Below are 18,941 nucleotides of genomic sequence, written 5' to 3'. Positions count from 1 at the left end.
GGGTGGGTGGGTAAGGAAGGAACTTGGTGCAAAGAAGCCTGTCTCAGTTGGGATGGGAAGTTCTATAAATACACTTTGAGCGTCTTCTCAGGTTGAGTCTTCAACAAAGCCTGAAATGGGGATCTAAGTACATGTGGCTTATTTGGGGGAACTTTTTAAGGAGAAGCCTTTGTAAATCTCCATCAGTCATCTATTGGCTGTGGGAAATCCTTCTGAAGGAAAGAGGCTTGGCCAGCCCAGTGCCATTCTTTTAGAAAGGGCCACGAGGGCAGCCAGGAGGCGTAGTGTGGGTAGGGGCAGAGTTGGGGGGGGGAGGGAGCACTACAGCGCCCCCCAGTGGCCCATTGCCTTGTAAAGGGTAGTTAAAGCCCAGGCTGGTCGGGGTGGCATAGATTGTTTGTATGTATATTAAGAAATAAGGGATAAATACGCAGCACAGAGCCCTGGGGCTCTCTGGGAAATGAGAAACCCACCAAGGAGCTGCCTTTGAGGTCAGACAAAACCACGGGAACATGGTGTTCTGCAGTCGGAGCTTGCTTTCTTATTCCTACTCTCTCCTCCAAAAAGCACTTGGCTATTTGGGATCCTCTAGGTTAGAAGGGGGAAGAGACTGGCCAAGCTGTTGGGAGAAGGGACTTTCCCCACAATGGCATGGAAAGAAATGAAAGGAGAATTTGGTGTCTTTAATATCATAGTGATTCATCAGGAATAGAAAGTTCACACCTTCTTGTTTTTCCAGACATGCTTTTCTCCTTATCTCACTATTTGACCACTAGAAAGTCAGATGTATCCATCTATTCCTTTGCACTCTCCTGTATCCTTCCCCACTTTCTCCTGAGAGCGTGTCTTCTGATACCTGCACATGAATTCTCATGCCAGGTTCCCCTTCTAGACAATAACCTACCATTCTGCTTCGGCGGAATCATCTCCTGTCAGCGTGGTCTCCACTCCCAGAGGGCTGTGTGGCTGAAGGAACAAAACTGGCATTACCAGTGGCCACATTTGTGTGCAAGCAGCCTCCCCAGCAGGGTCCCCTCCAGCCCAGCAATGAGTCAGATCCCATATGGCTTCCTGCTGGGGGAGACAGCTTTGCTCATGGGATGTGCGTTCTTTCTTCACCCCACCCTCTATTCTAACAGAACAGCTTCCTTTTGAAGTCAGCGGGGACGATGGTCATAGGGAGGGACCATGGGGCAGAGGCCCAGTCTTCCCAGGTCCATGGAGCAGGGGACCAGACCCCTCCCCCACCATGGCTCCTGACCCTGTGGGTCTTTCCAGCGGTGTGAGAAAAGGCCAGGAGACTACTCCAGGGACCAGGCAGGGTTGGGTGGTCCGACTCAGCCTCCTCCCCCAGAGTGTCCCACAGAGCTGTCATTTGGCCTGTTCCTCTGAGCTTTTTGTGGATGTTGATGTACCAAGGGGTAGTGTGGGGGTGGGAGTTGGGGGTCTTCAGCCCCTTTCTGAATCTGGTCTCTGAAGAGGGCTTGCGAAGCACCTCCATCTCCAGGTGAGCAATGTCCCTGGGGGAAGAGACCCTGGTAACAGTATGGCCATTATCATCGGCACCTTGATTGAAGGCTGTGGAGTGGAATTTACTGTTTTTGAATTCAAAGGAAATCAAACCAGTCTTTAAAAAAAAAAGTGGGGGGGTGTTTTCTCCAAGCTGACTGTGAAACCCCAGTGTGTAAGCTATGTTCAGCAACCACAACCCAGCACTCCCAGAGTGAATTTCTTGGAAGAGCCTGGAAGGTTCCTGGATTAAGACCTCATAACTTTAGCATCAGGCTGAAGAAAAAAAAAAAGCAACAGACGCATTTGTCAGCTTCTGTGGGCGTCTCCAAGCCCAGCTGAGGTGACTTGCCGCCCTCCAATCCACCTGCCCAGAGTCCAGTGGTTGCTGGCCCCACCCTAGCCGGCTGCCCACCTTGCGGGGAGGGGTCTCTCAGACTCCTTGCCACTGGAACCCCAGCCAGAGAGCACCTGCTGGGAAGGGTCTCAAGGCCACGCCCTGCGTGGCCATGTCCAGGCACTCAGTGAAGGGCTGCGTGTCTCCGTGCAGGTAACTGACTCACTAGGGGGAATGTCACAGGTTCCAGCCTACTCAATCTACTAACACAGTATTCATCTTTATCCAGTTTTGCTCTCCCGGGTTGCTGTTCCATGTAATCAACCATGGTGCAAAAATACTAGGTAAATCTGGCACTTTGACAGAGAGAGACCACATTGGTGTAACTTTTGTTAGAGTATATCAGTATGATCTATTTTATGACTAGCTGTCAATCATGACTGTGCCCAATGTATAAAATGAAACTTGTCATAGGCATTTGGGTGTAGGATAAAACAGCCTTTTCAGGTTTCAGTACGCTGGCTTCAGGCCGCACTGAAGGCCCTCGGGACTTATCTCCTGTAGGTGCTGGGGAAGCTACTGTAGCTTTCTGAGTTTAGAGACTTTAAAATAACTGCCACTAACCTGTTCTGTTCACCTCTGGGATTCAGGAAACCACTGGGGACGTTGACCACAAAGGCCGCCTTAGGAAATGTTGCCGTTAGGTGTTCTTAATGAGAGAATTTTAAGAGCACAAACATTTTATTGAACCCAGCTCGATGGCAATGGAATGATTTGTTAGGTTGTCGATGGGGAAGGGTTTATTATGGCTGCCCGTGGAATAAACAGTGGCCAGTTTCTGCCAACATTTATGGAAATAAGGTTTTTAAGTTTTAAATGTGAGCTGTAAACCTAAGCTCCTTCGGTTTAAAAAAAAAATCAATACTTAAACTGTGGGGAGAAGGTGGATGGGTGCCAGAGAAAACATTCTCGTTTAATAGTGTTTGCACATGGAACTGTAACACAGTTTGTAGCGAGGCACTGAGAAAAACCCACAACTAATCCTTCATCGCAGCTGTCTGAACTCTTGATCATCTGCCATCCCCCAAACAGCGACTTCTTTTTTCTGGTGACTCCAGGCTTGAATGACCTAGTGTGGAGAGTTTAGACTATATACAAGGGAGGGAAGGGGGAAGGAAAGGAACCTTAAATAAGCCTCAGCCAAAGGTTTTGTGCATTTGACTTCCTGTGCCCACAGCCAGGCAAGGCTGTGCTCCACCCCGGCACTGTGGCATCTCCTTGAGAGGGACGGCACCATGACAGTCCAGCTGTGCCTTGACTGGCCCACACCTACCTCAGAAAGCCGTCAGGAGCAGCTGTGGTTTGTGGAGTGTCTGTAGTGGAACCCTGTGCCCCAAGCCTCGGCTCCAGCCCCCACCCTGCCCCACCCCCACCCACGACATCTGGCCTTGGTGGCATGTTGAGTGTGTGAGTGAATTGGTTCACCCTCTTGGAGATGACAGGGTAAGAGATTGGTGCCTCTCGCTCCCAGAGAAGAATAAGAAGGGGTTAAGTAAGATGGAGCCCAGAGTTTCACGACCCACTTTGGGGTGGCTGTCAGGAGGCTGAACCCTGAATGCTGCTGCTGCTGTCTTTCTGGAATCTCCCCACTTGGGTTAGGGGAGTGTGTACAACCTCACTCTTGTGGAACACTAGAACTTGAATACAAGATTTAAAAAATCACACTAAATGCTTGATTTTGCATATTCACTACTGTTTTCTTTCTCTTCCCACTCGATGCGAATGTCTTAACCATACCCAGTCGTTCCAGGACACATGTTGTGAAGAGCTCTTCTCAGGTCTGGGAGACTGGTGACACTCACTTAGCAAAGCGAGCCTTCCCTAAGGACTCTCAGGCCACATGTGGCAAGGGTAGCTGCATGCTGGCTGAAGCCTTTCAGGGGCTACAAGCCCACTCCTCTCCCCAAGAAGATCCTCTTGTGAGGAGATCATGAATCCTACTAGCAAAAGCATTTGGAATCCAGCACTTACTTTGAGTCTGATGAGCTGGCAGCTGGCTACCAGCATATGATAAGTGAACATAGTTACTGTTTGAAATGAAGTCAGGACAGCAACCTCTCCCCTGCTTTATCTGGGAGAACAAGTGTGAAGTAGGAGGCAGGTGGAAAGATCAAGGAACCAGCCCTTACAAAAATAAAGACCCATGGTATGGGGAATTCAAACATCAGCAGTGCAAAGGAGTGGAAGGCCCAGGGGTTTTGTGGCTATCGGCCCGAGAATTCCAGTAGACATTGACACTGGAGGTGAAGCAGAGGTGTCGTGACTGAGAGCTTGAGTGTTGATGGATGTCTTAAGTCTGGATCTTAAGTCTCATGAAGTAAAGCCTTGTGCAAGTGTTGGAGTATTCTCAAGAGAAAGGCTGTGAGGAAAGCAGGAAGGAGCTTGGAAGAATAAGGTCTTGGAGCCCAGGTCATGCATTAATTATACCACATGACGGTCCCACCTTGAGGCAAGGAGGCCTTTTGCATGCCCATGTCAGCCACCTTAGGCTGCTCCAGTGGGACAGAGGGTGGGACTCCCATCTGTCTCCCCCCACCCCCTGCCACCCGGTGTTAATGAATTCCCATTAGGCTGAAGACAGTCTTCTGGTAGAGAAGGGCCTATGTCCTCTTCATATGCATTTTAGCAGCCATTGTGGCAGGTCCTGGATGGGTCCCTCTAGTCACGTGGTCTGAGCAGGTGCTAGTGGGCTGCATGGCACTGGAGGACTTGGAAGCTCTGGGCTCCTGGTGTTCATGGAAGATGGGCAGAAGTCAGAGGGGATGGTATCTGAGCTGGACATCTCCATTTTCCCCCTCAAATCGCCTTTCTAGACTGACCTGAGTAGAAAGGGCCTGACCTCTACAGTTGACCTTGTTTGGACTTCCTCCCTGATTTCCCATGTAGGCAGGTGAGTGAAGAGGTCCAGGTCTTGAAGATTCCCTGCCCCCTCCAGGTCGCAGGTGGATAGGGGAAGCTGGGCCTTTTCTATTGCTGAAGCTTGTGGGTAGTTTCCTGGCAGCCATCCACCATCTACTGATGGTCTCTTAACTCTTCTCCACACCTTTGTGACATCCCTGCATCTAACACTGTTTAATTACTCCTCTCAGAATCCTCCAAGAAGGGAGGGAATCAGTGTAGTCTTTTTGGCTGGTGCTTCTTAAGCTTCACCATGTACACCCAGCCCCGAGCATCTTAGACTAGAGTCTCTGCCCCAGTCAGCAGACTCGGTGGTGGTGGTCTTGATGGTGGTGGGACAAATTTGCTGAGGTTAATTTCAAACAAGCTCCTGAGAAGTCCTTGTGCTGCTGATGTGGGAACCACACTTTGGATAGTAAGAGTCTCTGCCTTCTGTTCCAGTGAGGACATGGTCTCAATGGGTGAATAGGCGGGAAGGAGGGCACAGTCTCTGTAGACTTGTCTGAAATCCTCTTGCAGGAAGAACTGAGAGCTGGGCTTAGAGAGTATGGTCTTAGAGCCAGAAGGTATTAAGGCATTATTTTCAAGATTACTAGAGAATCACTTTTAAAAAAACATCGTGATATAACCCAGATATAAAATACAGTACATTGAGCCATTGTTAGGGGAAATAATTATTTATTTTAAATATCTCAGAAGCTTTGTGTTAATGGATAACTTCCTCCCAAATTTCAGGAGCATTAATTATTTACCAGTGTTTCCAAAAACATGTAGTGACATACAATTTATGCTTATAGTGTTTTAGATAAATTTTTAGATCCTATAACATTAAGTTAGAGGAACCCAAACCAATAAACACTTAAATGTGTTGGGTTTATGTTGTAGTTCATGTCTCCAAAATAATACATTTACATGTATTCATATATATGTAAAATTATTAATATGTACGTATCAATATTTTTGTGTTGGTATTAAGTGAATATTCTTGGGTTATTACAACATAATAACTGAATAACATGATCCCAATGTTGAGATGGAGATTGCTTTATATAGTTAAAAATAGAAAAGTTATCTTGTAAAAGATTAGAAAAGAATCTCACTTATAAACATATACAGTCTCTGGCTTTTATTCTGTTGTGTTTTGCTTTGGCTACAAGCAGAAGACATTTCATTCCTAGCCTGGATTTCATCTGACACACAGGTTTTCCTTTTGGTACCTTTCAGCCTTCGTTTTACCTAGCTATAACGACTTAGGTCTTTGTGCTACTATACAGCCTTTATAACTATTTAACCTGTCATTTTTCCAAAGCTTGCACCAAAAAGAGGTGGCAGGGTAGAAGACAAGTTGCGAAAATTCTTTCCTTCTATAGGTGAAACAAGTTTTCAGTTGTAAAGATCAGGATTTCTCTTTTAGCCACACAAAAACACTTGGGACTCATATGGTTGACCACAAAATAAATGTATCGCCTTCATCAATTTTACCACCAAAAACTTTCGTACTTGAAAACTATAGCATATTTTCTGTTTGGACCAATAAGTAGGAGACCACTGGGGTGGTGTTTTTGATGGCTTTGGATGCCCTTGCAGGTGCACGCAGCGACGCCTGCCTTCCTGCTATCCACCCCAGGGACTACTCATGGCCTGGACCTCTAGTGCTTCAGCTGGCCCCTAAGTTCACAGTTCACGTCCTATGCACAGCATACATCAGAATGACCTGGAAGGCTGGTTAAAACGCAAACCTCTGGACCCCACCCAGTAAGCCCCAAACTTCTTCGTGAGTCTGGGCTGGACCTAGAGAATGTGCATCTCCAGTGAGTTCCCATATGGCGTTGATGCTGCTGGTCCGAGAGCCTGGCTTTGAGGGCCGTTGTCATAAGCAATACTTGCTGATAATCTAGACCTTAGGACTGGCTTGCTCAGTATGCTGAGTCTTCCTAATCTCATGCTTTATTCATAGCCTCACAATTTCCAGCATAGAGTGAAGAACGGATCGGCAGAGATCCTTTCTCTTCCTTTTTAATTCCTCTGTTTCTCTGTCAAGCGGGTACCGATACTCGACCTCCCAGTCCCTGGCCTTCTTACAACATTTTTCTCTTCCCATGTCATTCCCTCTTATTGGAGTTCAGAGAAATGGTTAATCCTGAGAGAGGAAACCAGAACTGAATTTTGTTAGTCCTGGCAAAATTTCTAAGACATTCCTAGGCACAGACTGGTCAAGGACAAGTAGCCCACTGCTTCCGAGAGGAAATGGTGCTTACCAGTACAAAGCTAACCTTGTTTTTTAAAAACGATGGGCCGTCCCACAGAATGGAGGGAACAGAGGTGGAAGTGTGTCCTGCCACTTCTCACACCCACAGCCTCAACGTAAAGCCAACCCTCAATTCCAATTTCAAAACAAAACAAAACAAAACAAAACAAAACAAAAACCCCTCAAAGCTCTTAGACCATATCCTGGCTCCCGGCTCACCTGTCCTCAGCAACATCACAACATGAAAAGGAAATAACTCGTGATTCTTCTTTAGCCCACTCCCAGAAGTTAAATATCTATATCCTAAGTAACACTGTTCTCAGATGCTCCATTTGTCACCTCTATTTTTAAATGTTCAGGTTGCAGAGCCTGTCATCTTCTTTTTTAACGAAGTGGGGGAAAGGTGAAGCAAGAGGTGAGGAGTGAGCGCACACCAGAACAGGGCCCAAGTCTGCGGTTAGTGCAATACATTCCGGGGCAGCTGGTGGACATGTGTGAGGATGCCCAAGCCTTCCTGCTGGGCCAGATGCTTCCCCAGACACTTCTCAGCCTGTAAAACAAAGACCTGAGGAAGAGGAAGACGAGCCCTGCTCCACCTGGTTCATGCTCTAGTGAACTATCAGTGTTTGTCAATCTCATGGCACAGTTCCCTTTCTTCCCAAGTGGCTTTGGGAGAGCACACGCCCCGGGCGGCTAGACCTTCTCCATCTCTATCTGCTGGTGGTAGTGCCGAGCGTGCCTCTGGCCGACGTTCAGCTTGTACACGGAGCTCTTGTGCTGGCATCTGCGGTAGCCCCACACGGTCCCCACACCTGCCAGGAGCAGCAGCAGGCACAGGACGGTGATGATGGTGGCAATGATGGGACCTCTGCTAAGGCTGGGACACCCGTCCCCGACACACGGCTCCAGGGTTGGGAGAAGCTCCTCGCTTGCACGTGGCCCCGGACCTTCCTGTTCCAAGAAGTCCTCAGACAACAGGTATGGGAAACTATCCTGGCGCTCAGGAGCAGTGGTGCCCAGTGGGGCCGGGGTGGCCGCTATCACAGTGGAGAGAATGTGGTTCGGCAGCTGCTGGATGGCTGTCGCTGTGTCCTGGGTAGAGCTGGTGAATGCGGAGGGTCGGGTGGCCGTGGGAAACCTGTCTGTGGCAAATCTCCAAGAGACAGTTGACGGGTGGCTGGTCAAGTCACCATCCCCCTTACTGGGGACCTCGAGTTCAGAGCCATTTGTGGGTGTGAGAGCCAAAGCTTCTACAAAGTCTAGTGTCTGAGAGGGAAGAAGCGAATCGTAGGTCATGTCTTCCCTCGGTGTGGGGGTGGTATCCCTGGGCTTCTTAACTTTCACAAGAATGGGCTGATTGGGAGTGACCGAAGCACTGTCTTCCAGTCCTACTGACCCATCTCCCTTGTCCCCGCCATCCTCCTCTTCTGCCTCTAACTTTCGCCAAATTCCATCGGTCACGGGGTAGCCATCTAGCCAGGACTCGTCGCTGCTGCTCACCATTGAGTCCCCTGTCTTACTGTCATTCCTGCCCACGGATGGCCCTAATGGGTCATCGGTATTGCTATATATCATCTTGGTCTCAGGTTCACCTGGGGCCAGTGTTAGGCCACTGTGGTTGTCTCCAGCAGGAAACTGCTTTTTGGTGTCATCATCTATCTCCTTTTCAAGCTCAGGCTTGTGGAAAGTCTCAGCGGGAAACCAGAATAAGTACTTCTGGTTCAACTGGGGTCCTGGGGCATTGGTGGGGACACTGCTTCCAACACTGGGAAAGCCTGTTGCGGGCACAAGGGCTGGACCCTGGGAGGTGTTTTCACCCTCCACAGAAATGGAGGCCAGACGGTCCTGTCTGGGGACCTCCTCAGAGGCCTCTCCCTGTCCCCTGTCCTCCTCCACCTCCGTCCGGGAACCCTCCATGAGCTCCTTGAATGACACAGATCTGTCATCAGGAAAGTTATCTTCATAGTCTATATGTGCCTCGGCCTCATCTGGAAGGAAAAAAGGAGAAACCTTGTTAGGTCTGAGGTCAGAGAGCCAGTGTAGAACACAAGAAAGGGAAATAAAAAGTACAAGGATGGGAGCAGGTGAAATAAGACTGTCATTCAGAGACGATAGGACTGTAGGTATCGTGAATAAACCCAAAGAATCTACATAGAAGCTATCACAATTTGTATGTGAGTTTGGGAGGTGGGGTAGGAGGGAAATGGGGGACAGGGAAGTACGTGAGTTTATCGAGGATACTGGATCTACAGTCAACGGAAAACATCGCTGCATTTCTATATACCAGCAATAAACAGAAAACAAAAATCCCCAGAGATACTACTTGTTATAAAAAATTAAATGCTTTGGAATAAAGCTAAGAAAAAATTTCCTACTAGAATGGTACAAAACATTGCTGAGGAAAATTAAAGAAGACCTAAATAACGGAAGGCATCTACCATGTTTGTGTAATGGCAAGTTTAAATTGATCCCTACAGCTTGAATGCATTCCTTTAAAAAGTTCAGAAAGAAACACAGCAGATGCTGAAATTTATGGAAATGCAAAAGGCCAAGAATAGATAATCTTGAGAAAAGAAAAAAAGAGCTGGAGGGTGTACATTCAAGTGTCCAAGATTTGAACTCCAGTAGAAAACTGGAGTGCTTTCTAGCTGGCACAAGAACAGCTAATTGGATTACATCAGCAGCAAGAACTCCTGTTCATCAAAAGCCACAGATGAAGGGAGTTAAAACGTAAGCACAGAGTTGAAGCTATTTGCAAAGCGTTTGTATCCGGAATTTATGCAGAATTCCTGCAAATCAATCAGTAGACAGAGAAACCATCGAAATGCTGGCAAGATAGTTGAATCACAGAAACAGATATTAAAGTAATCGTTAAACACGGGGATAGATGCTCAATCTCATTAGTCTTGGGGAAAGGCTAACAACAGTCATAATGAGGTACCATACGTCGTACCAGAATGGCAAAAATCAACCAGATTGGCATCCAGCGTGCACAAACATGTGCAGGCCTGTTGGTGGGCGTGTGGGTTGGGACAACTGCTACAGAAAACTAACTGGGCGTTGCTACTAAAATTGAACATATGCAAGCTCCCTGGCATCGCAATCCCATCCCTAAATATATATCCCACAGTAATGTGTGCACATGGGCACCAAATGACACGCATGAGAGTGTTCGTGATAGCTCCAACCTGGAAACAATTCAGAATTCTATTAACTGCAGAACTGAGCCATAAAGTGTTGTTTATTATTCGGTGAAAATCTGCACATCAATGGGAATGACCCAACCTCAGGTTCCCACATGACAAGGATGAATTTCACAGCCACACTATTGAGCAAAAGGAACCAGGCACAAAAGAACGCACTCTGATTCTACTTACATGGAATTCAAAAATAGGCAGAAGTCAAGATGGGGGTTACGCATGGGTAGGACAGAAGGCATGGTGGCAGTTGGAGCACAACAGAGATTTGGGGGTACTGCCAAGGTTCTACCTATTGACCTACGTGATCACAAATTTTTTTTAAAATTAATTTCTTGACCTTTTCTCTGATTTATAGATAATTCATTGGCTCTTTTAAGACTCCTGAGTCTTCGGTGCTATGAAGTCCCCTTAGTCCAGCTGAGGAAGAAGGAACTGAGTTCTGTGAGCAGTGCTAGAATATCATCAAAGTTGAGAAGGGGGCCCTGAGAACCCCTGATTTATCACTGGTTAGTAAGAGGTGAGGGAGCCCAGATTTGAGTAGGGGCAGTCCACGGGCCTAGGCCTTTAGCCTGGCAGGTTGGCACTAACTCCAAGAAGTTAGTGTTAGCACTGATTTGAATGTAGGACAGACACCCAGAAAAAAACCTGTGTTCGGTGTAAAAAGTGTTCCATGGGTAGAAAGAGGCCCTCCTGCCTGCTCCCCACATCCTTCAACTTCACTCTGCAACCTAGGAAGCACAAAGTGCAAAGAGATCCAGAACCAAGGTCTGAGGCGTCCTTGGCGCATCCCCACACGCTGCCTGCAGTGGAAGCTGCCTCACCACAGCATTTCTTTGCTGCCTCATTGCAGCTCAAGACACCACAGCACCAGCAGTAAGCAAATAGTTCTATTTTACACAGGGAGATTTTCTCCTTTCTGATTGTCGCGTAAACTCTGCAACTGCATTTGTTTCCTTTCAGGGCATCAGCTCTGGCTCTTGGACAGTTGGATGTAACTAAGTTGTTTGCCTTGAGCTCAGCCAGTGTGATGAAAGGAAGCAACTTTTGCAGTTTGATGAAACTCTGTCCTCTGTGATGAGACAGCTGGCAGCAAATGGGAGTGCAGGGATACCCCAAGGGTTCTAGAACTTCTGAGTATTGTTTCCTTGACATGTCCCATAAACCACTGTTTGAGCTTCTTCCCTGTGTCTTCTTCCCACACCCCACTTTTCACAACCATCAGCTCCCGGTCTATGTGTTTCTTTGTCCTTGCTCATGACTGTCGCTCTTGTCCTACGTTCTCTTTTTTCTGCCCCCTCACTTACATTCCAGACCACCTGTGCTTGTATCAGGGGCACAGGTAAAAAGCATCTTATCATCAGGGTGGATTTCTGCTACACTTGAAAATATCTGAGTGTTGCAGTCGAAACTGCATCACGTTTCATTCCTCTATGCCTTCCAAATGAGGAAAATCCACAATTAAGAAAAAAATCAATGAAAAGAAACCACAACCAGACTTATTAAATATGAATTTTTCAAGTGAGGAAGAAGCTTTCCCAACAGCAGCCTGTCACAGAAAAGAACAGAAAATATTGCAGCAAATTTGAAAAACTAGTTACTGAGAAGAGAAACAAGATTCTGGCACAGAGCAGAGAAGGGCAGTTCCTAATATACACCTTCCTTTCTAAAATTATAGTGGCATAGCAATAGGTCCCAGAAAGATGCAAAGTGGTGGAGAGAAACAGATCAACCAGCTGGGCTAATTCCTCTTGGTGGAACCCAAAATGCCAGACTTGACATCGTACAAGCCACTTACACCTTGACAACATTATTTCTAAAGAGAAAGCAGAGTCCAGATGTTTTTAAATCAGCGAAAGTGAAACTACACACCCCTTTGGCTACTGTTCCCTCTTCTGGATGAAAGGAAGATACAAGTAAAAAGCGAAGAACCTAACTAGGGAGAAGTAATTAAGCAACAGAAAGAATTCTTGAAGGAGAAGTACACAGAGAAGTTGATAGTCAAAGAAAGAAAAAATCTATGCCATGAAAAGACTGATAAGCAAACAAAACTTTAAAGAAAAAACATTACAAGTGATAAAGAGGGAACTTCCTCATAAAGATAAATGTTTCAATTCACCAGAAAGATACTAGATTATAAATTGTATGTACTTAATAACAGACTCAATATATAGGAATCTAAAATATATAAACTAAAAGGAGAATATAGGTAAATGCGTGGTCAAAAAGAAATGTTTAAAATACCTCTGTCATTTAAAAAATTCTATTAACATATATATTATACAGACACACACATACACACACATATATATATACATATATATATATATATATATATTATTTTTTTTTTTGCAGTGCTTGCTTTCTCTTCTCCGGTGTCGTCCCCATAAAATTCCCACTACCAGGTCACCCTGCACCATCACCACAGTCCCTTGTGCTCTTCCCTCCCTCGTTTTGACCCCTCCCCTGCAGAATGTCTCTGCTTTATATTGTCTGTTTATTTTTTGTTTTGTGCTGTTTTTCCTCCTATTTTTAAAATTTTATAATAGTTTATTTTTACATATTTTTATGCATTTTTCCATCTCAGTTGAATTCCCTTGGGCTTCCCATCACCAAATCACCCATGTGCCATCACTATAGTCTAGTGATGGCACTGGACTATAGTGCCTCCCCCCACTGTTTTTGATCCCATTCCCCACTCTACCCCCACAAAATGTCTCTGGTATATAGCTGTTCATCATTATCATTATTTTCTTGTTGTGCTTTTTTTTATTGCTATTATTTTTTTCTCTTGATGCCTTATTTGGTTCCCCTATATTCCTCCTATAAGTGAAACCATCCAATATTTTTCTTTTTCCTTCTGACTTAAAAAATACCTCTGTCACTAACAATTAAAACAGCCAGACAACATGGTAAGGATCAAAATCTGAACATGCTTAATAAATCAATTTGATGTATTTGTCATATATAGATCACATCCAACAACAGCAAAATAAACATTTTTTGAAGTACATATAGAATACTTTTACATAAGAAATAAAGGAAATGCCAACACATTTTAGAGAATTGAATCATACATGTTTTCAAGTCATATCCCACAGTATGGAAATTAAACAAATAAAATTCTAAATAAGTCAAGGGTCAAAGGAGAAATTACATTGTAACTGACAGAATGATAATGATAATGAAAATAGGCCACCAAAACTTGAGGTAAGCAGCGAAGAAAGAAGAATGAATTACGGCTTCGTGGAACAACATGGACATGTCTCACAGATGTAACGCTGGCCACAGGAAGTCATAGGCAAGAGTAATGCTATACATGTCGACTGAAATAAAGTTAAAGGAGGGAAAATATACCCATAATTTGAGACATCTGGATAAAGGTCTATTCCAGGATTCAAGGAAGGGCTAGAACGCTGGAGCTGTTCTACTTATTGATCTGATGATTAGATGGGCACATGTATGGAATAATTCTACCTATAGGCTTTGATTTTTGAAACACTGTATTTGTGCTACTCTTTAATAGAAATGTTAACAATCAAAAATTCCAAGAAGTCAATCAAAATGTTCTACGAAAACCTGACAAGGGATTTGGCTACAGAATGTCAAAGATAAAGAAATAATTCAACTGCTATCCAGGCAGATAGGGAAATTACACAGAAGAACAAATTGAGCTTGTCTAAAATTTTACCTCAATATGTAATAGGAGACAAAATAAAATGTCTAGACTCTTTGAGGGAAATTTGTTAGACTTTGTTAAGATGTCACTCAATTACAAAGAGACTAGCATTCATTCTTTTTAGGAAGTCTGTGCTTTGAAATATTTCCAAGAATACAAGGATATTATATGTGTGTTGCTTATGTTAAATTGTAAAACAATGGCTGCTGATATTTCATTTAAGAATTCACAATCCAGAGGTGGATAGTGAGCATTCTCATTAGGCAAATCTTCCTTTGTGTGTGGCTACTATTAGTACTTCTATCATCTATATCATGATCAAAATTATATCTTTGCTAATTGGCACCCTGTCATGGCTTTCTAGTGGTGAAATCTGTAGCCTGTTAACTACCATAAAAATTATTATTAGAAATGGGTTCTCACTGGCAAAACGAAGGGTATCTATGGTCTAGGGATTGGCCAAGAATGTTCTAGAGATAGAATAAAAACTGATATGCTTGACACTTAAAGCTAGTTTCCGTGTAATGAGTTACTCACTGGAACAAGCCACTTACGCTTGGTGTGACCCTGCAATAGGAACACCCACTTTTGGACAGTGGGTAAGCCTGTGTGGACAGCATAGAACATGGCGATTGGCACAGCTGATTCACCATCTACATGCTGAATGAACAAAGGAGTGCATGAAGTAGTGAGTAGTGGAAGCCAGTTTTATCTTTCTCAAATGTTATTGATTGGTCAATATTTACATAACATATAATTTTGAGACCACAGCTTCACACCTCCATGTGTTCACATGCTTCATTTAACCCCCACCCAAGCTCCAGTACCGATATCCTATCACTTTCCCATCCCTCTCCCCTTCATCCCCTCTTACCCACCATATTTTTCACAGAGCCTAAGGATTACTTTTACTTTTCAAAGCTTGTTTTGATAAAGCTTGATTCAATCTGGGTATCATCAACCAGCACATTATTTCAATTTGGGACAATAGCAAAGAATGATAAAGGACCTCTTAATTCTAGTACTGGTGGAAGTCAACGTCTGCTAAATTCCTTCTCCTCCTCTGTAAGCAATCCTGTGAGTTTAAATATGCCAGGAAGTAAACAAACACCTGGACGGTCAACAAGCACCTGGGCAGGAGGTAAGCCATGTTCTCCTTTACTCCTTCTTGAGCAGGAAACACTGGTCTAGACTATAAGTGTTAGTGCTGAAGATCTGGGAACCTTCAGCTGACCGCTGTGGGTAGACCCGCCTTAACCTGGATCCCTACGGTAGTGTGAGTTGTGTGTGTGTGTCTGGCATCTCCAAGGAACTGTATTTAAGCCCTCCGGGGCCTAGAGCATCCCTTTTGCCAGTCCCCAGAACCCTGAGTCAAGCTCTTCCTTTCTCTCCAGATTCACAGGTCAAGGTGGTGGCTCAGAAATATGTTCTCACTGCACTACCATTTCCCCAAAACCTCAAATGAAGACAATGACACCAAGTATTAATAGATAATCTACTCATGAAAAAGAATCAAAAGCCTATTTTTCTTCTCATAAGTGGCAGTAGTTTACTATTCACTGAGTGTCAGCCAAAAGTTGAATTCTGTCCACATGACGGAGAAGCCCAGCTCTCTGCCTGTTGAGGTGCTATTTCTCTCACCTCCCCTCTGTTTTCCTGAGTTTTCACTTCCCTAATCATCTGTCATCCTGCTAGCTTTCTTCCTTAACCCCCCTCTCCCACATTCTCCCTCAAATCTGTGCTAAAATGATCCAGGGGCCTCTGACTTAGACCAACAAGTATAAGAAACATAAAGGTTGTAGATTTTCTTGGCAAAAATCGGGCCATTCCCTGGGGGGGAGGGGCAGTTTATATTTAACTGTTACTTGGGGAGACAGAAGGCTTCAGATGGAACTCAGAAGGCAAGGCAGAAGCTTTGCCTCTGCTCTTGTCTGCATTTATCAGGGTGAGGCGTGATCAGGAGTTGAAGTACCCCAGGTCAGAGGCCAGAATCTAGGGCTCGCCCAGAGCTGCCACTCTTATCTTTTTTGTTTTCATCCTGTTGCATTTCTGGAAGCTCATACATACCTACCTTCTTTTTTCCTCTGGTCTTGGCTACTCAGCCTTTAAAAATAGCAATTTTAAAAAAGACAACCAGACAAGCCAGAAATAACTACTGGCTCATTGGACCTTTGAACAAATATGGCAATATTGACAAGGGAGTTCTAAATTCAGTTTCAGTCTCGGGGTTAGTCGCCTCATGAAGGATGGTAAGGCCAAAGGACGGAGAACAGAAACTGAAGTTAGCTTAAGAAAACTAACGAAAGTCTTTAGAAATGAGAGGAACAACTGGTGTGCCACTGAGCTTGGCACTACTACCCCGACACTTTGCCCTTAGTGAGGTTTAGAGGTGTCTGAGGGAATACCCTGCCAGCAGTTCGTCTCTGTTACCCCCAACCATGAAGACAGGAGAGATAGCCTTGCCTGAGACTGGGATCAGAGGTCACAGAGCACTGAGTGCTGAAGACTGGCGATAACAGAGGTGTTGAAGGCAGTGTGAGGCCAGGATAGTGAGTGGTTAGGCAGGCTGCCAAGATAACCACACAGACCCCTCGGGAAGCCCACAAGGGGGGCCCATGTGGAGACCAACTCAGGGGTCACGTATGTAGCCAAGGAGTGGACACAAGAAAATATGACCTTTAAGATGGATAGAAAGAGCATAATTAGAAACCCAATGGAAATAAAAAAGAGGCATAGCTGTTTTCTGCTTGCATGCTCAGAAAGCAAAAGCATCAGGATCTTTCGAATTAGGGCCACAGCCAGTTGTAGTCAGATAGGGAGACCTCACAGAGGTAGACATTTCCTGCTGCCTACCTGGGCATGGGAACCAAGAAGCTGTGTGAGTTCAGACGAGAGAATGGGAGACTGTGGGGTTGGCCCAGACCGGACTCCAGAATCCAAAGCTAGAGAAATACCAGTGCCAGAGGGGAGACGATGGCAGCAGAATAAATCCTCATGCACTTAGGTTAATAGTCAAGGTCCTGAGCTTAAGGGAGAGGGCCCACCCCCGCCACTGAGGCTGGACTTAAGTGAGTAGTGAAAATCCAACAACATGGTGGGTACCCTCAGGGTTACATGCCCTTGATCATCTCTAAGCCATCATTATCATCATCAATGACATCATCACTTCATTTTTGATCATCATCATAAATTTTAAAGCTTTGTAAGCTCTTTAGACCATCTCCATTTACTAATGAATTTAAATAGCAACAGCAAAAATCCCTGCTCCAGCAAACTGATGCGTTAATAAGCAACTAAATTCTCCACTACGTTGGAAGCTACTGGCGTCCCCCCATGCCCGGGGCCAGTGTACCCCACCTCACAACTGCTGTGAGCTGTGGCAGCTAACACTTCACAGCTACCCCCTTCTCTAGAGAATGGCCTTTGGTGGAAGGGGGGCCTTGTTTGGGAAATGCCCAAACAGCCCACAGACAATGACAGTCTGATAGGAAGAACTCAGGTTGGTTCTCCAAGTGAGAACAAAATCGTGGTGTTACTCATGCCTCCCAGCTCCCATGGATTCCAGCAGAGCAAGAATCTAGCTGAGTCACATCCTTAACTCCTCTACTCATTACTCTGCCTCCTTAACTCCCTCTCTCCCTCTGTAAACTAGGGACAACTGCCTTTAGAGAATCTAAATTCCCAGCCAGTCTTCCAGTGCCCAGACACTGCCTCATTGGAACAAAATAGTGATGGTAACAGTCTTGAACCCACGAGCACTCAGAATCTCTGAAATCAAACTCATCTGAGCCCCACATTCCTTTAAGTCTTGACCCCCAAGGTATCCAAGTCTTAAGGGTCTCTTGGCCTAAAAAGGTTGCGAGGGAAGTAAAGGGCAGGGGCTGTTGCAACCCCCGGAAAGGCGCTTCTAGGCTAGCATGTGTGGACAGTACCTGCCGAGGATTTGGGATCAAGGCCAGCACCTCACAAGGAAAGAGTAGGACATTTCTTGGTAAGGGTGAAGGAGAAGCTTTCTGGAGGAGACAGGCAACTGAGGTCACCAGTGTGAAGTGGCCGGGGAACCACACGCTAGAGTTACCAGCTGCTCGACCTCAGGCCTCTGTGTCCTCAAGCCACAGGGACCCTGAAAGGAGAGCCATGCCCTCTGGAACCTGCGCAGTCTGCTGGCAAAGACTAACCTCTCACCCAGGTGGCAGAGAGTAGCATTTGCTGAGTGCCTTGACTGGTGGATAGAGGCTACAGTAGGCCATCAGGAGGCAGCCTTGAGGTCCCTGCAGTGGAAGGACCTCACTACTCTCTTGATCAGCATGAAGGTCAAAGCGAAAGAACATTTATTAAGCCCAGACCACATCTACCTCATGGGGTAACTCTGTGATAAATAGTCTCTTCGCCTCCCCCCCCCCACAGGAGCAATTTAAAGCTCAGGAAAGTCAAGAAAATTGTCACTTCCCCTCCTCTTCTGAGTCTTTCCATTGTCGTTTAAATAAGCTTATCTCCCTCCATCTTAAAATAACCAAAGCAAGTAAACAAAATAAAGCAAAACGAACCCCCACAGGCACTCTGGCCCCTGAGCTTCTTCCAGTTCTGCTCTGTCTCTTCCCTACTCCCCTTCATGAACAGTGCAATTTTGAGAATCCGTCTTCTGCCCTCTCTCTCTTCTCCTTCCAAGTCGGTCACTCCTGTACTCCTTGCAGGGTGGCCCAGGTGCAGGCCGCTGTCCCAGAGTCCTTGACAACGCTGCCAGGACCCAGCATCTCCTAGAGCGGTGGACCCATGCATCCTTTCCCTGGCCCTATTTACTTGACTCCTGTAGCCTTTGAACTCACCGGGCACTTCTTCACCTGGAAACACACACTTAAAATTTTACCTTCTGTAACATCTCATTTCCCAGCTTCCTCTCTCACTGCATCATCTACTGCTTCTCTGTCTCCTTTGAAGCACCTGGTCACTAGAGTTTCCTTTGGGGTGACTCAACTCTGTACACACAGCCCCTCAGACCCTGCCAAAGGAAGG

General features: G+C 45.6%; 1 protein-coding gene across 1 annotated transcript in view; it reads right to left on the bottom strand.

The window, feature by feature from the left end:
* Nucleotides 1-7,745: 7,745 nt before the first annotated feature.
* SUSD5 (sushi domain containing 5) overlaps nucleotides 7,746-18,941 on the bottom strand; it is a 36,895-nt gene continuing 25,699 nt past the window's right edge. Inside the window, 1 exon segment of the mRNA XM_004676639.1 lies at nucleotides 7,746-9,040. Within this exon segment, the coding sequence (XP_004676696.1) occupies nucleotides 7,746-9,040 (1,295 nt within the window).

Source organism: Condylura cristata, unplaced genomic scaffold, assembly GCF_000260355.1.
Source record: "Condylura cristata isolate star-nosed mole 26May11 unplaced genomic scaffold, ConCri1.0 scaffold00004, whole genome shotgun sequence".
Classification (NCBI taxonomy): Eukaryota; Metazoa; Chordata; class Mammalia; order Eulipotyphla; family Talpidae; genus Condylura; species Condylura cristata.
The sequence above is the reverse complement of the archived record's forward strand: the minus strand, read 5'-3'. Positions and strand labels throughout refer to the sequence as shown.